The following is a 16,856-nucleotide window of genomic DNA, read 5'->3' as shown; positions in this document are numbered from 1 at the left end:
GGTCTTACAGAGCACGGCCTCCGAGGACCCTTGTAATGCTATGAGGGCCCGATAGCTTTCCAGGTAGTCAAGAAGGTCGGTAGTCTCATTGTAGGGCTCTACTTGAGGCATTTTGAACCTTGGTGGGATCGGTTTATCTTCAATCTGGCGGGAGAAGGGTGACTTGATGGAGAACTCAAAGTCACCCGCCTTGCCTTCTGGCTGTGGAGCGCCTCGATCTGCCGCTCGAGTTTTTCGACCTTCCTATCGAGTTCCCTGCCCTTGGGGGCTACCACGGTGGTTTGCTTCGGCGCTGGTTTGCCTAGGGCTGATTCAGCCTCTGAGGGCTGCAGCCGTCTGCCTGGGTTGAGTCCTGGTAACCGCACTGTCCTCCATTGTTGACCCTCGAAGAGTCGTGGGGATTCTGGCCTTGGAGAGCCGGTTTGCCTAAAGGGAGCACCGATTGGATCTGAACCTAGGGAGGCGGCATAGGAGGGGCCTCCACGCGCTGCAGGCCTTGGACAGCGGTGGCCAAGGCTTGCACCTACTGCACCAGGATATTGAACTGCTCTGGTTGGACTTGAGGAACTAGATCCGCCGGAGGTCTTGGTGGTGAGTTCTAGACTGAGCGTCCGGAACTTGGTGTACGGTGATGGGAGGCATTGGAGGCTCCTTTGCTTCTTAGCTTCATGATCACGACTCGGGCCCTTCCTCTAGCACCAATTGTTGCTGTAAATTGGACTCGGGGGTGACCACTGGCTGAGAAGGTGGAGCTCCGGTGCAAATGGTACGTCGGCGGGCTGCATCCTCCAGGGAACCTGCAAAAAGCCGGTGGTCGGGGCTTCCGGCGCTGGCCCTCCGATGCTTAAGTTAGAGGGAGGCTTTTGTGAAGAAAGAGAGATATTGCATGCGGGGGTCTCCGAGTCAGAATCAAGCAAAATTCCCCCTTAAAGAGGAAGAAGTTGCTCTTTTATAGGAGGGATACAGGGTTACCTGTGATGTGACTGGGCGAATTAAATGAGTTACCGTCATGACTGAGTATGATCGTGTGAATTAATGCGTTGCCGTGGAGGACTGGACTGGAGCCAATGAGTTGTTGTTGGTGACCGGACGTAGTTAAGTGAGTCGATGAGTTGCCATGGATGACCTGAGATTTTGAATAGGCTGGAGGTCCATGGAGATTGTGCGTATTTAATGGTTGACAGTCGTTGCAGGGCATGGTCCCTGGTTGATATGTTGTGGCACAGCCGGCAAGTGAAACATGGTGCGGTGAGGCTGCTGCTAGACGTGGCCGCAGCATGTGGACGACAAGGTCGGCCTTCTGAGGTCGGCTCGATCTTCATGAACTCGGCTCCGCATGCTGATGTTCGGGGATGCCGAGGTCGGGCGCCTTGAGGCGGGCAGCCTGACGCCCAACGTCACGTGCCGGCGATGCGTCCACGTGCTTCGGGGCAATCCATTTTTTTCCCAATACTAGTAGTATGTGTGTGTGTATATATATATATGTGACATAGTGGAGATGGCCAAAGTCATTAACAGGTGCTGCCGTGCCACGAGGCACGACCATGGAAGTAATGAAAAAGAAGAAGTTATGTAGTTGGACCATCTGCTCTATCCATTCGATTTGAGCTTCTCCAGAGAAGATGAGACGCTAAAAATGAAAGTGTTCGCAACACACACTGAAAAGGGTACAAACATTGCCGACCATTAATGACTAGTTCGAACACCAGGAGCCAGTGAAATCAGGAACCTAGGCCACAGATATAGAATCACTTCCGGAGACGGGATGGAAACACTTTCGTGAGAAGAGATGGTAGGCTTGATATGGAAACTGCTGCTTATCACCCACCTTAGAATCAACCAGTTTAGTTCTAAAGGACCCGCCTTTAGTAGCGTATTTTGAAGTAAAGGCAAAGCGAATCCAAGAGTTTGGCGAGAAAGAACAAGCAACGGCTTTCGCCGTTGTGCGTTAGCGCAGCCGTTTTGAAGCTTAGCCCTCGGAAGAAAACTGGAATTAAGGCGGCAAAGCTTTTCATCAGTGCCGTAGATAAATGGGTCCTTAGAAGGATTTACTCGGGAAAGCTTTTCATACTAGGTGATGCAAGTTCAGATATTATTTAATGTGAAAAGTCATCCGTTAAAAGTTTGACTTTAAGTTGGAGATAATTGGATCAACTTTCACCCACTTTATAACTCGTTTTTTATAAAGAATATCCACGCTTCAAAAAAGAAGTGAAGTGAGGCTTTCCAAGCCGAACGAAACGAGGACTTTCCTTTTCAAACTTGTAACCACTCCTCCCAAGGGGGACGAGGCCATAGGCCGAAGGGGGGAAACGAACCATAAATGGAAGGTAAGTTGTCTACCGCACTAGCCACTCTGATTCAGAACTGGCCATCTGAAAGGGCGCTAAAGTGAGCTTATTAGTGGCACGCTTTCGAATTGACTGACAACTCAAAAGGTTTGGCTGATCGGTTGACCAAACTCTGGACTAGTAGACTCACCTTTGGACTCTTTATTCCGTCCTGAATAGAAGCATGGAGAGTCCGCCTTAGATCGTCAAAATTTAAAGTGGGCACGAACGGTTGATTTATTGTTGTACCATGCTCTGGCAGGGCGGTCAACCAAATGAAAAAGCCAATGAATAGAGGCGGCAATATAAGATTCAAGATTGATAACAAGACTCCCTTCGGAATAGGCAAGACTACGGGATTACGAATCGCAACATAAGGATGATTCGGAGAAAGATTCACCTCTGGCAGATTGGAGGAGAGATTCCACTTTTGCATTAAGATATACCGCTTGGGGACTTTTTCCCCAACGAAATGACCCAAGCCTCGTTTGACAATAAAGCGGGGCATGAATTATTATCCTTCATGGATGGCTTATCCGGGTACAATCAAATAAAGATGGCGCCAGAAGATATGCAGAAAACCTATATATATTCCCCAGTGGGGAAGATTTTGCTACCGTGTCATGCCTTTCGGCCTTAAAAAATTCAGGTCCGAAGGGATCCAGTGCCCAACTACCGACTCCTCCCTTATGTCCCCCTCGGGGGATACCGTAAGAGCAGTAGAGCTTAGTTACCGTTTCGTTGTTTAAGCCTATTAGCTCGTGCATTCAAAGAGCTGGCAGGATAGCTTATAAAGATGACAATCGCATTAACTGCACCTATTGCCTTAGCTTGACTTTGTTGGGCCTTGTCGGCCACCGCTTGCTGACGACGGAACACATCGTCAATGAAAGGGTCCTCGCGTTGGACTTAGTTGGAAAGGTAGGTGTTCGGCATGTCCCTTGCTCGCTAACTTCTTCTCCTTCAACTGGGATCCACAGTGGTACCCCATGTCTATCTGTATCCCTGAGGACCTTCACATGCACCCTAGGTGTTGTGTTCTACCTTTGGCAGCTTGACGCTAAACCTCTTCCTGTCGTTCTCCCAGTTGAGTTCATCTTGCCCTCCGCCCGTAGTACAGTTTATTCTTTCCATACGAGAAGGGGCGGTCCATTGAAGAAATTGGTAGGAACTGGGAAACTAACTAAACGAGATGGCACTATCGAATTGGAAAACGCAAGACTGTTGCCCGGCTGACAACCTGGCTTTGAATAGGAACGAGATGAAGAGAGGTAGCTCGCTAGAGGGCGAAAAGCGAGCCAGAAGAAAGCCAAGCTAGAATTGGCGGTTTGAGCTCTGAGTTCTTGTTCGTAGCTAAAGCAAAACGGGAGCTAAACCAGGGCCGCTATTCTGAAAGAATAGAGTAAAGGCTAAACTCAGATTGGAGAAGAATATGGTCCTTGGGTTCCCTTTATTGGAACTATGTTCTTATTTATTTTTGTTTCTAACTGGTCAGGTGCTCTAGTTCGTCTTGGCCCAGATCTAGAACTACCCTCAACGATTTATGTAGCCATAAAATACTATTCTTTGGTTGAGATCTGTTGACTTTGTATACCATTCCGTTGTAGTTGTAAATAAACGATCTTATCGTAGATCCATTGTGATCTTGAAATTATCTAAAAATGGAAACAACAACCCTAGTCGCCATCTCCATATCTAGTTTACTTGTAAGCTTTACTGGGTAGGCCTTATATACCGCTTTTGGGCAACCCTCTCAACAACTAAGAGATCCATTCGAAGAACACGGGGACTAGTTGAAGTAATGAGTCTCCCATATTGGGAGGCTCATTACTTCAATTTAGATAATGAAAAATTATTTCATTTTTGAGTTTTAGTCGGAACCTTAGGCAGTTCTCGAAAAAAGATAGCGAAAAAAATGATCCCTAAAGTCGAGACTAAAAGGAATGTATAAACCAATGCTTCCATAGATTCGATCGTGGTTTACAATTATAGCTTCCACACCTATTCATTTGGGATCATTTACCATATAAATAAAAGTCAAGAGTCAAAGAATAAATGGTGATTCAAATCAAGATTTCTCCGGTACCTTATGTCAATTCAAAAAAAATAGAGGCGAAAGATACGTTTTAGAGGATTGAGCGGATAACATTTAGCCAGTGTTAAATTGGGTCCAGGAGGGGGCTCTAAGATTGTATACTTCACCGATTGAACAATAAGAAAATAACCGACTTCCCTTATTCCCCTGTGGACTGGGGAGAGAGCTGCTCTGCGAAGCTGGGCGTTCAGTGTGATTATTGAGGAATTGTCGTACTCGCCCCAAAATGAAAGCCGGGATAGGTACTTAATGAAAGGGGGAGCGGTGGGCCTTCAAAAAGGAGCGAGGGAGTGATGGGCAACCTTAGTCTATATGTTGCTCGTGAGCCGGAAAGCTCATCGAAGCCCCTCTTGGATCGAGGGGGAAAGAAGCCAGTCAAATGGAAGGTTCACAGGTTCTAAGGTCATTTAGGACGTTCATCGTGGAGTCACTGTGCGGGAAAGAGGAGGGTATGGGCAGGCAGCAGGTGAGGTTGGTTCTGAGGAAGGAAAGTGAGAACAAGAAGCCAAGCCCCTCGAAGAAGCCTCTTGTGATCAAATAGAGGCAGGCTACTCCTGGAACGCTCCTCATAGAGAATCCATAGCCTGCTGAACCTTCAACCAAGAGAACAGAGCTGAGCTTGAACCAATAGAGTATATTCCAGATAGAAAAGAGACCTTTTGCTCTCCAATCACAATCCATAAATCTTCATTGGATTTGCCCAGATCACCTGGATCATTTTCCACCCACCAGCACCGACTCACTCAGGGGCTATTTCACTCTGCCACAGGTCGAAAAAGGGCTTTTGACTCCGTCACAGATTCCCTTTTTCTTAGGGCCGGTCCAAATGCTTTTTTTTCTTGCATGGGTGGAGATCTAAGTGCGAAAGAAACTAGCGGAATCATAATCCGCATCAGCAGGTGAGAGGATTATACCTCTTAGCTGCTTTCGTCTTATAGGAGAACGACTTATACGCGTTCTTAAGCAATTCAATACACATTTATCCAAGACGAAAGCATTTATAGAATAGAGCGAAAAAGGGCTTTCGAGTGAGCTTGGGGGATTCGATCGAGGTCAAGGATTGGTCTATGCAAATGGTAGTTGCTCATTTTTCTCCACCCATTTTATAAAAATGATCTTCCGATGGATAAGGGCGCTATTTGACCATCAAGTTGCTCCAATGCCATCGAGAAGAAGTCTGTTTCAAGTCATGCACAAGACAACAAGTTCATCATCAACCGAAAGACAGACACAAAGGAGATAGAGATTAGTGAGCGGAAGTGATAGACCCAAGAAAAAGAGGAGAGGCGGAGGGCATACTCGAGATCAGTGACTATGGATTGTATAAAGTCAAGGCTTTGTTGGGACATTCTATCCCGCATATCGTGCATATGTCTGAATGATAAACCAGTGGCATCTGACGACCGACCACGTGCAACTCTTGCCTGGGCCAGCATTGAATTGGCTAGGGGGCATGAGCGGTAGTCAGTGCTTTTGCTCTTACAGATGCCAGTCCTTTTTCTGTTGATGCGAAATAAGTGGTCTTAGCCTTTATGCCGCATTGTCGGAAGGGGTTCAGTGAGACCCGGACTTAGCTCCGCAGATGTTGAAGGAAGAAGGGCAGGTTGAAGTGTGAATTTTGAAAAATTCTTACATGCATCTCTGAGGAGAGTGGCACGGCCAACATCATCCCAGAAGCAAATCCACTTACCATTGCCCAACCAAAGTCTAGCCCAAGTTCTGCCTGCAGATCCGAGGTGTATTTAGTCTGAGTCAAGACTAGAGCAGTCGATGTACGTTTGGCTTCGAATCCAAGAAGAAATGAAAATCACCAAGATCTTTCATGGCGAATTGCGTACCCAGTCGCTGAATGAAAGAAAGGAGATGAGAGGATTAGGATTCTTATTATCAATGATAACTAGGAGAACACACAAAGAAGTCATTTGCTGGGTTAACAGCAATTAGTATGATAGGAATTGAGCAAAAGGGGGACTCAAAAGCTATTATAATGAATGATTTTAAACCATTGGAAAACCTCCCATGTCTTCATGTGTGACATGAGGGGCATTGGCACGATGAGGTAGGGATATTTGATTAGAAATCAAACAATGTATGAACATAAGTAGTTCCTAGAACAATTAACTTAAAAAAAAATTTAAAATAATATAAACACAATATGGGAGGGTGGGGAGGGTGAGAGAGAGGAGAGAGAGAGAGAGAGGATAAAAGAAAACATGCTAGAGAGAGAGAGAGAGAGAGAGGGAGAGAGGGAGAGAGGGAGAGGGGATATAAGAAAACATGCTAAAAAGGTGAAGCATATCCTCAGAAGACTGACCGGCCCTTCCACTGCTCTCACCCGCTCCCTCCTGCTCTGTACTTTTCCCACTCTTGTAAAGCTGAAAGCAACCATACCCTGGCCCTTTCCTTGCCACCCCTCTCTCTCCCCAGCCCCTTTCTCCTATTTAGTCTCTTCCCGTTCCTCATAAGAATTGTAGGGAGCCTAGAAAGAGCAACAACAGACCTATAGTCACTCATTGGAGTTGCAGTACTAGCTCTCACATCAGAGATCTCTCTCTCTCTCTCTCTCTCTCTCTTTCTTTCTCTCTCTCATACACACACACACATAAAAAGTTCTAATACATGATCCAAGTTCACTGTTGCTATTTCTTCCAACAAGTCTAGCTCAAGTACCTCTCTGTCTATCTCTCTTCCTATTATTTAATAGCTCAAGTCTATCAATGTATGTCATTGTGCTAAGGTGAACAGAGGTTGTGATCCTCTTAACCTGCACAACTTGTTTAACTTTGTTCCCTTCATATTTAATGTTCTCCAATGGAATCCATGTGAGTAATGGGATGGTTAGAAAGCCCCAGATCAGTCTCTCTGCTCCTCTTCTGGTGCTGCAGTTGTCTGTGAGTACTAACTGGTCTTCGGTTCATAACCTTTTTGGCCTCGTTTTACACCCTCCTCCTTCATCCTCTGTTCTCCGTTCCTTCAACTTTTCCAAGACTTTTGCTTTGCTTGGCTGCTTGGAGATTGTCAAGATGGGATCTTTTTGATCTGGCCAGTCGATATGGTATGTATTCTAGTTCGTTGTTGCACTTTTGTAAGTTACCGGGATGAGGTTTATTTGAAATGGGCTGTTGGATTTGCTGCTTCCTTACCAGTCTCATCTTAGTTTTATTTTTTAATGTCTACCCTTCTTCTCTCTTCCTTTTTTTTTTGTAGGCATTGCATGAATCTTCGCAAAACAGGGTCTTGAATTGGGGAGCAGTTGCTCTTGTTTTCAGTTTCTTATGTTTTTGTTGTTAAAACCCATGCCTTTGGATTATGTTTTGCCTTAGTAGTGGTTCTGGTCTTCTTATTAAATTTTTTTTTCAGTGGGAGGTGTTTTGGTAGTTGTTGCATGGGATGATGCACTGGTGAGGATAGTAGTTAGTATTGGTTCAGAGCTCAAAGATGTGTGTGGGTGGCCGGAAGATGAGATAAATAGTAGAGGGAAGGAGAGAAAGGAAGCAAGGTAAATATAAGAAAACAAGAGAGTGAGAGAGAGATAAAAGAAGGAGAGTATTAGAAGAATTGAAAAGGAACTGCTTTCATGGATTGGGATTCCAAAATTTCTCCATGGGATTTGCCAGAACTGGAGCAACATGCTGAACCCAATATAGGCTCGGTTGTCGGGTCGAGTGGCAGCCTAGGAAGAAGCCTGACTGGTGGCGTGGAATGCTCAGTGGATCTGAAACTTGGGGGACTTGGGGAATTCCGGCCATCAGATAGGTGGAAAGAGCAACTGCCAATCTCGAGTCCGGTGTCATCGTCGAGGTCATCTAAGAGGGCTCGAGCTCCAAGCGGCGCTGCGCAGAATGTGTCATGCTTGGTTGATGGATGCAAATCTGATCTTAGTAACTGCAGGGATTATCACAGGCGCCACAAGGTCTGCGAGGTCCACTCCAAGACTCCGATGGTGATGGTCGGCGGCCAGGAGCAACGCTTCTGCCAGCAGTGCAGCAGGTAATGCAACAAGACTGCTTCCAATTGAATGGTGAATTGTTAGTTCTCTATTTGTACACCATTCCATTCAGTTGGTACCAATTTTTCCTTTTGTGTTTCAGAGGCATGAGACACTGTTCTTCTACTCGTATTATGCTTTAGTTGAATTTTGTAGTACTTCAGACAGAAAAGTAGTTCTCTGAGCTGCTGCACTTTGGGGTTGTCTTGTAATTTACTGCAGCTAGCTCTTTTACTACGCTTATCTCGATGAAGTAATCAAAGTGGTGAAAACATACTGCTTGCTTTTCTGTTGTTTTGTTAAATCTCAAATTCTTTTGTGGCATTTAGTAATTTGGCTTCTATGTTACTTAACCAAGAGTTACTTTGTTCTTTTGTTTTCTTTTTTTGTTCATCAGGTTACAATGGTCTTGTGCAACATTAAATATTAAATTGTTCGCAGGCAATTCGAGTTCAAAATTGCTATGTGATGACTGAAATAAGGGACGGACGTCCCCTGCTTTTGAAAATTGCAAATATCTTTAGAACATCAGAATCTTGAATTATGCTATATTTGAGTCTGTAATTTTGTTGCTCCAGTAATTCTACTCAATTAAGGTCATGTTCATTTGAATATGCTTGGACTGTTCTTTTTCTAAGCTCATTTAGTGCTATTCGAGGCATATGATCTTCAATTTTAATTTCAGTGTTGTGTCAGTAATTTGTCAAGTGCTTGTTGGTTCTTGTGAAATTGAATGCCAATGGCGATTTGTTTGATATTTAGAGGTTTTTCTGAATATTTACTTTGATGAGTCAATCTGAAATAGTAACTGGGGAACATCTAGACGTCTAGTGCCTCCAACTTTTGTCTCTGCTAATGATCCCTACTGTTTCTCAATTATTTCATCGGTTGGTTCCTTTCTTGTTGAAAAGTGGAAGGCTTTACTGTCCCATGTTGATTGGTACTGTTTGTCTAGATCGACTGTAAGAGATATCTGCCCAAATTTAACGACAGTAGCTGGTCCCTTTGTGGGTCAAAAAATTCACATTGTCTGTCCTTTCCCTTGTCTTTTCTTTGCTAATTTTGCTTTATTTTGTTTGTTGCTGTTTGTTTGTTCTTTTCTGAACCTAAACCCCAGCTCTTTACTCAGCAACATATCTCCATTAGATCTTGTTCTCTTTTCTTTTCGTCTTTTCTTGCTTTTGCTCAGGTTGTTCTATCTGCCTCAGAAGAATAAAAATCTTTCTTTCACTTGTTTCTCTATTTCATGATTCATGAGATGTAATAAACTTATATTTTACCTCCTTGCCTATATGTATCTTACGACTATTTTCTAATTTCCAGAACATATATCTCTTTACTTTTTTATTTGGCGTCCCTTCCAAAGTGCAGTTTATCTTCCTGAGTCTTCTTGCAGTATTGTTCCATGTTTTGCTGTCTGCTATTTTGCTCGTCTCAACAAAATGACAAGGTTTATTGGTTTCTCAGTAATCTTTCTTCTAAAACTATGATGAGTGAGGAACTTAATTCACCTCTCCAAATCAAACAATATATTCATCTTTGACATATTGAAAATTAATTTAGTCATGTTTTTTCTCAACCGCTTACTGTCTTATACTTTGGAGAAACTTGAATGTGTTGCACTTAATATTTGGCTAGCACTTGTCTTCTCTTGTTCACCCTGCATAATGTTACAAAACACAATTGATTAGCCCTATGCTGGGCTTCACGGGATCAGATTTGATGATCCCAGTTTTCAAAGCCCTAACCTTCATCTGAATAATCAACTTGTTTTCCATCAGTTTCATCCTTTTTAAAAATCATTTGACCATGATTTGGTCCCTCTCTCTACCACGCTGCATTTGGATTTTGTATATTTCCCTTGTTTTTCCATTACAATGTAAGACTATTCTTCTATCGCAAGATTGTGTAAAGTACTTCATCTCCTTTTCCTGCTTCTCTAGACTGAGATCTTGTTTCCTTCACACCTAGTAAATTAAACAGGTGTGATCACACCCTCCTGATAAAATGGAAAAGTTTTATGAGAAGTAATAAACTTTGCCTATATGGGTTGCATCATCCCAATCAAGTATTGGTTCATACAATTTGATGCACACTGCCATACATACACACAAAAAAAGAAAAGAAAAGAAAAGAAAAGAGAGTTCATACAGTCTTGTAATGCTTATATGCCAAAATTCCATGTTTCTGTATATATGAATTGTTTTTTTTATCGATACATGTATAAATGAATTGATTATAAATCATTGATAGATCAGAGATGTTGATATAACATACTTGGTGTTGACTAACTCCCTGCTGAACTTATTTGCAGAATGTTTCTGTCCAAGTGTTCTTAGCTTTGTGTAAAATATTTTCCTAAGAACTATATCTTTTGGGGCTTTCTGTACTATGAAATTTAGCAGCACCTATCATGATCTAGTCAACTGTTAGAATTTTGCATCTGAAATCAATAGTGATATCTTACCTTTTGATAGCAAATCCGTCCAATATCTATGCTATAATGATATAGATCTCTGTCAATTAATTCCTTCCTCTCATTTAGCATGCGCCTTTATACCTTCATTTTGGCATTTTCAAACTTGTTAGTATAGTTAAGGAGTACAAGCAAGGAGCGAAAGCCCAGCCTTTCTTTATTTTCATAGAGTAACTTCCATAGGTTGCTTCTTTCCTACTGAGCTATGGGAGATAGGCAGAATGTGCTATGCCTATCATATAACCAGCTCTAGAATCATATCAATGTGAATAACAGGAAGGAATGATTTGCATAGACAATAAAGTTCTGGAATATATCTCTGAAGCAGAAAGATATCCAAATAGGGCTGCAAATGAACTGAGATGCTCATGTGCAGCTTAGGATTGGTTCAATTGGAGCTCATTTGAGCTCGGCTCGGTTATACAAACTGAGCTCAAGCATATTTGAAAACTTGGCTCATAAATAAGCTGATCCTCAAGACTTTTGTGCAAAAGAAGGGGGAAATCTAGGCTCTGTTCGAGTAAATCTTGGCTCACTGTCAAAGGACTACACTTTTAAAAGTGGGGCATATACCTTCCTTCAATTTTTTAGGTAAGAGACGTGCCTCATTACATTGTATAAAATCCATCTGTAAAAAAAAGTAATTTGTGATGTTGCCTTCTTCAAAGATACCAATATTCTCAGTTTCTCTGTCTTCTCTGTACTTAATCTAAAGTTTTAACAAGCCCAACCTGCAAGCTTTAACCCCTTCAGCTCTCTAATTCTTGATGGAGGGAAGCAGTTATATAGAGCAGTCAGTCAGGTTAATGCACAGGATTAACTAGATTGCCTATAATAATCTAATTCAAATATCTGGGATTTGCACCTTGGATTGCCTCAGATCACACTTTTCTAGGCTGATTTGTCTTGCCTGCGCCTTAAGCCTTTTAAAACATGTACCTACTTCCTAATGTGTTCAGCCCACTGTTCAGTCATCTTTTTCACGGTTCTATCTTGTCAAAATCTTAGGTTAAGTGAAGTTCTAATACATAATACCTGTTGGTAATTGAATCATTTATGCTTATACTTTGATATATAGCCACTGCATCTCTCTTATAAAACGAATTCCTAACCACCAGGTGACTGATTGGATTCTTGTTTTCTTTGTAATATTTGATTTTTTATTATGTGCAAGCAATTGATAGGACCTCCTCTTCCTATTTATATGTGTGTGTGTATATATAATATTTATTTATTTATTTTGGATACATCTTGCACTTAAACCTCTCCTATATCCCCACTCAATTCATGTTGTTAGCCAGGGACCAAGATGATCTCAGAACATTGGTAAACTAGTGACTCTGGAATGTAGGAGGTTGTATATCTTGTAGCAAGGCATCATGAATACTTTTAAGTTCATGACTTGCTGAAATTAGGTGAATGATAGCATGTTTTTCTAGCATGCTGCAACCTCAGACCAGGATTGTGCTTCAGTTTGTCATTATCCATTTTGGCTTAACATTTCAATGTCGCAGAGCATAAAAAGGAATGGATTTTTGCCAATTTTTGGTGGTAGAAAATATAGGCATACCACATAGCAGGAGGATTCAAAACCACATCAGTTTGAAGCTCATTATCAATTTTATTATCATTTTCACTGGAGAATGTAGGGGAAAATACTTTTCACTTTTCAGAATCACCTTATTTGCAGAGCACTTCCCTTAAAAATCTTGCTCTCGTGGGCGATCAAAAAAATTATTGGCTATGGTTTTAAACAGTAAGTTATGATGCATTTTTATTGATAGAATCTATTTTTTTCCGGTCTCCTTCTCTGGGAAATATTTGTTAGCAGATGATCACTTTGGTTGAGGAGACACTTAATTTGTGATATTGTGAGAATACCATGCTCAAAAGAGTGTACTCATACTGCTGCACATTTCCTTCTGCCTTTTTTCTTGGTCTAGAATTGTTCTCATTCTAATTAGTGAAGTTCGCCTATTCTCTCCTCTCTCTCTCTCTCTCTCAGTCGCTCTGTGTGTGTGCATGCTTGTGTGTGTACGTGTGTATAATGTGATGTGAGTTCAAATGCAAGCAATATTGTGCCAACAGCAAATGGAGTTATTTATGCATGAAGACAGATTTTCATAGTTAATATACTAATATACATTAAGAATTCTCATGAATAATCATCAAGTTAATATAGTAAGCTAGTTTTCAGTTATTTGTGTGATATCTTGACTTCTATATAAAATGTCTGTCCTTTCTAGAAAGAAAGTGTGCTTCTAAAACTCTAGATATTTTCTTTTCAGGGAATAAGAGTCTAAAAATCTAGATATTATTGTGATCGTGATGCCATCTTGCTGAATGCTAGTCTTGGTAATTTTCTGCGCCCAAAAATTCCAACATATTTGTTAAGCGTTCTCTCATTGATGACCACTTGTGGAAGATGTAAAAGCTGATAACTTGTTTTAATGTTGGTGGCTCTTGTATGTATTCATCATGCTTCATGAAAGAGGACAAGGAAACTCTTATTAGTATTCATTTTCCAAGTAGAATGCGTCTCTAAGAGCAAACGGTCAAAGGGTGGATCCTCCCACTTTAGTTAAAAAGCAGTTGAACCCTGTCGGACTTGCATGCTTGGTTTCTGCTCCTGCTGATGCACATTTGTCGAATTTTTGCTTTATTGTCAAGAAATTTAATGTACTGCCTTCATGAATTTTTTTCCCCATAGATTTCATTTGCTGGTGGAGTTTGACGAGGTAAAGCGAAGCTGTAGGAAACGACTTGATGGACACAACAGACGCCGAAGGAAGCCTCAGCAAGAATCTATAAATTCTGGGAGTATGCTCCCAAATCACCATGGTCAGGACTCAAGTCAGCTTGTACTTCCTGTATATCAACAATTATATTCCATTTAAAATATGAACATTCAAATAACTTCAGCTGTGGATCCATTGCTGAACATTTATATATACTTTGAATAAACTTGCTCACAAATTGAAATGTGGCCGGTCATCTTACGAAGTTCAGGAGTGTAAAATTTTACACCTGCTGCCACCAGTGCCCTAAATATACAAATCATATAGCTCAAGTATTGTATGATGAAATGGAGACACATGACAAATATCTGTACTAGATCATGAACAAACTTCTACTTGTTCTTACCTTATGAAAGCATGCCATGCATTTGTCCAAACCAATCCTTTCCACTGTGCCTATAATTTCCAAATGACATTATGGAATGTGCATCAGCTTTTTTGAAACTAAAAAATCTTGCCTTCTCTGCAGTGACCAGGTTCTCGGCATATCCACAGATATTCCCAACTGCTACACCAGAGACCAACTGGGCTGGGATTGTTAAATCCAAGGAAGACGCACTGTATGCCCATTACCCACTCCTGCATTGCATGGATAGGCAGCAACAGCTCGGCTCCTTTCCCCGCAGCTTCAAAGAAGGGAAGCAGTTCTCCTTCATGCAGGACAGTGACACTGCCTTCAGCAGTAGAGCAACACTGGAGCCGTCTATTTGTAGGCCACTCAAGACCAACTCTTTGGCAGAAGGCAGCAGCAGCAGCAGCAAATTCTTCTCTGATAGATTAACCCAAGTTCTTGACTCTGAGTGTGCTCTCTCTCTTCTGTCATCACCAACTCAAACCTCAGGTGTCAATGTGGGCCAAATGGTGCCAGCTGATAGGATCCCAATGGGTCAGCCTTTGGTCTCAACTATTCAGTACAGTGATCTTGGAAGGTACTCCGGTTCGCAGGCTTCAAACAGTGTTTCTCCAACGGGGTTTTCTTGTTCAGGGATCGACGATGAGCACGTAGCTACTGTTTTGGTTTCTGATGCCAATGATGCTCATCTTCACTGCCAGAGTATATTTCATGTTGGGGGAGAAGGGCCCTCAAGCTCTCAAGCTCTGCCCTTCTCTTGGCAGTAGGAAATCCTTTCGTAATTTTCCATCCTTTTAAATGAACTCCTACCTTCGGTTGCTGAGTCTTTTGGATTTGGAATGATCTCTGTGCCATGCACTAGGCTGCATAAATAACAATTCTGTTCTACTTTGTGACATCTGACATTGGACCTTGATGATTTGTGTATCTTGCGGCGAATGTATTTCTTCCCACTGTGATGCTTCTTATTGTAGAAGCTTCATTAGTTTTCATTGGATTGTGGAATTTGGTACAATTAAATATATAATTCCTCTGGTTTTTAAAGAAACTCTGAGACACAAACGTGTGGATCACACATTCTCACACTCAAGGCAGTTTTCAGTCCTTATACCACTCACTGCTGCAAAGTATGTTCGAAATAGATTCTAACAGTTGCCATTAGGTCATCAACTGGCATGATCATCACTATAATCTGAAAATATTTAATGGAGCTTGCAATAATCAGCAAGTCAATGGATTGCCTTTCTTTTTTCTCTGAGAGAGGGGGAGAAAGCAATCAACTTTTAACATTTCCTAAGGGGCTTCATATAGTATATCATAATTATTATCTGTAAAATGAAAACTTGCTATTTTTTAGTTAATCTCATGCCTCTTTAGCTCAATATCACAACACGAGCATCTGAGGTTTCCAAGTTCTAACATTTGAACAGAATAATGTTGATGATCTAAAGCTAGCCTTTTGTTCATGTGCCCAATGCCCTGATGCAAAAATACGTGTTATAGCAATGGCAGCTTCTGCCATGCAGACCCTCGATAGAAACCGAGATGCTGCTTGGTGGACTTTGCGCAAGTGGCTGCCCAAATGCTTTAACATTTGCAAAATTATTAAGTAATTGACAAGAGAATTTCATTCTCATGCACTTGTGCAAGATGTATTTTGTTAATAAAAAACAATTGTTTCATGAGCTGTTTTCAACCATGCCATAGAAGGCTTGGTATAAGGGGATCTCTCGAAAGGGCAATAACCTGCATGATATTTAGTCAGGCATGCTGGGTCTAAGTATGGAGGCTGGTTCTGTAATGTAACTGTGAGGACCCGTGCGGGCGTATGTTTAGTCCCACATCGGTTATTCACTGTGTAGATTTTGGATACTTATACAGAATCAAGGAACCCAAATAATACTTTTCGGCTAGCTATTTTGGGCGAGGTTTTGGGTTGTTACAAATGGTATCAGAGTGGACCCGACCCATAACCTATCTGGACTAGGGGACACTGCAGAACGGATCTATTGGGGCTGACCACGGGCCAATCGTGGTGTTTGTTATTAGATTTGAATAGATATAAATCCTTAGCCTGACGAGGACGTAAGAGCTTGAAAGGGAGAGTATGTGAGGATCCGTGCGGGCGTGTGTTTAGTCTCACATTGGTTATTTGCTGGGTAGATCTTGGGTACTTATATAGGATCAAGGAATCCAAATAAAACCTTCGGCTAGCCATTTTCGGTGAGGTCCTGGGTTGTTACAGTAATATTTGCTGCTACAAGAACAAAAATAACAGTCAAATAATACCTACATGTGCTGTATGCCACACAGGCCTTCATTCCCTATGTGCTTAAACTATGGAGCCTAAATTAGTTCTTTGAACAAACTTGTCATAAAAAAAAGAACATGGTTTGTTCGCAACCAACAGTTCACTTAAAAGATCAGATAAAAGATATAGCAATGCTCTTCTGAATTGGAAAAAGCACAGGTTCTTCCTTACCTGAAGGGAAGGACAGAAAGAAAAGTCCCAACTCCTGCCACTGTTACTCGCAGCCGCTCAAAAAATATTTATGGTCTACACAAAGCGTCCAACTCAAATGAAAGGTCAAGTATTAGACAATAAAATCAGTTACAAATCCTGGGTGGCTTATTCTCTCCAACACAACACCGATTAATTGCTAATGCTTCAAAGAGGAATTGACAAGGCCTTTTTCATTTTCGCCACCTCCAAATAAACCGTGGAATATGGAAGGAATTCAGAGAAATGGCTTTGCATCAGATCATTGATGGAAACAGCTGTCACGCCCCGGATCAGGTCTGCGACAAGGCCGTGCT

General features: G+C 41.9%; 1 protein-coding gene across 2 annotated transcripts; it reads left to right on the top strand.

Moving 5' to 3' along the window:
* The first annotated feature begins 6,612 nt into the window (after window positions 1-6,612).
* On the top strand, window positions 6,613-15,087 carry LOC103697043 (squamosa promoter-binding-like protein 16). 2 transcript variants are annotated; one of them, XM_008778810.6, is made up of 4 exons: window positions 6,613-7,480; window positions 7,633-8,415; window positions 13,600-13,730; window positions 14,157-15,087. In XM_008778810.6, exons 2-4 carry the CDS (start codon window positions 8,003-8,005, stop codon window positions 14,804-14,806), a joined length of 1,194 nt encoding a protein of 397 aa, XP_008777032.4. In that variant the 5' UTR covers window positions 6,613-7,480; window positions 7,633-8,002; the 3' UTR covers window positions 14,807-15,087. The 2 variants fall into 2 exon arrangements, with proteins under 2 accessions (XP_008777032.4, XP_038989303.3); XM_039133375.3 differs by having other exon boundaries at window positions 6,707-7,480; window positions 7,786-8,415.
* The last annotated feature ends 1,769 nt before the right edge of the window (window positions 15,088-16,856 follow it).

Source organism: Phoenix dactylifera, chromosome 4 (genome assembly GCF_051530095.1).
Source record: "Phoenix dactylifera cultivar Ajwa chromosome 4, Ajwa_hap1_PhDact_Kaust_v1.1, whole genome shotgun sequence".
Classification (NCBI taxonomy): domain Eukaryota; kingdom Viridiplantae; phylum Streptophyta; class Magnoliopsida; order Arecales; family Arecaceae; genus Phoenix; species Phoenix dactylifera.
Note: the sequence above shows the minus strand (reverse complement) of the source record. Positions and strands in the feature narration are given on the sequence as shown.

Bases quoted from the DNA above. Each gene is read 5' to 3' on its own strand.
- LOC103697043 (XM_008778810.6), top strand. From the start codon at position 8,003: ATGGATTGGGATTCCAAAATTTCTCCATGGGATTTGCCAGAACTGGAG. The intron at 8,416-13,599 runs GTAATGCAACAA...TTTTCCCCATAG, and splicing joins TTCTGCCAGCAGTGCAGCAG to ATTTCATTTGCTGGTGGAGT. The intron at 13,731-14,156 runs GTCAGGACTCAA...CCTTCTCTGCAG, and splicing joins TATGCTCCCAAATCACCATG to TGACCAGGTTCTCGGCATAT.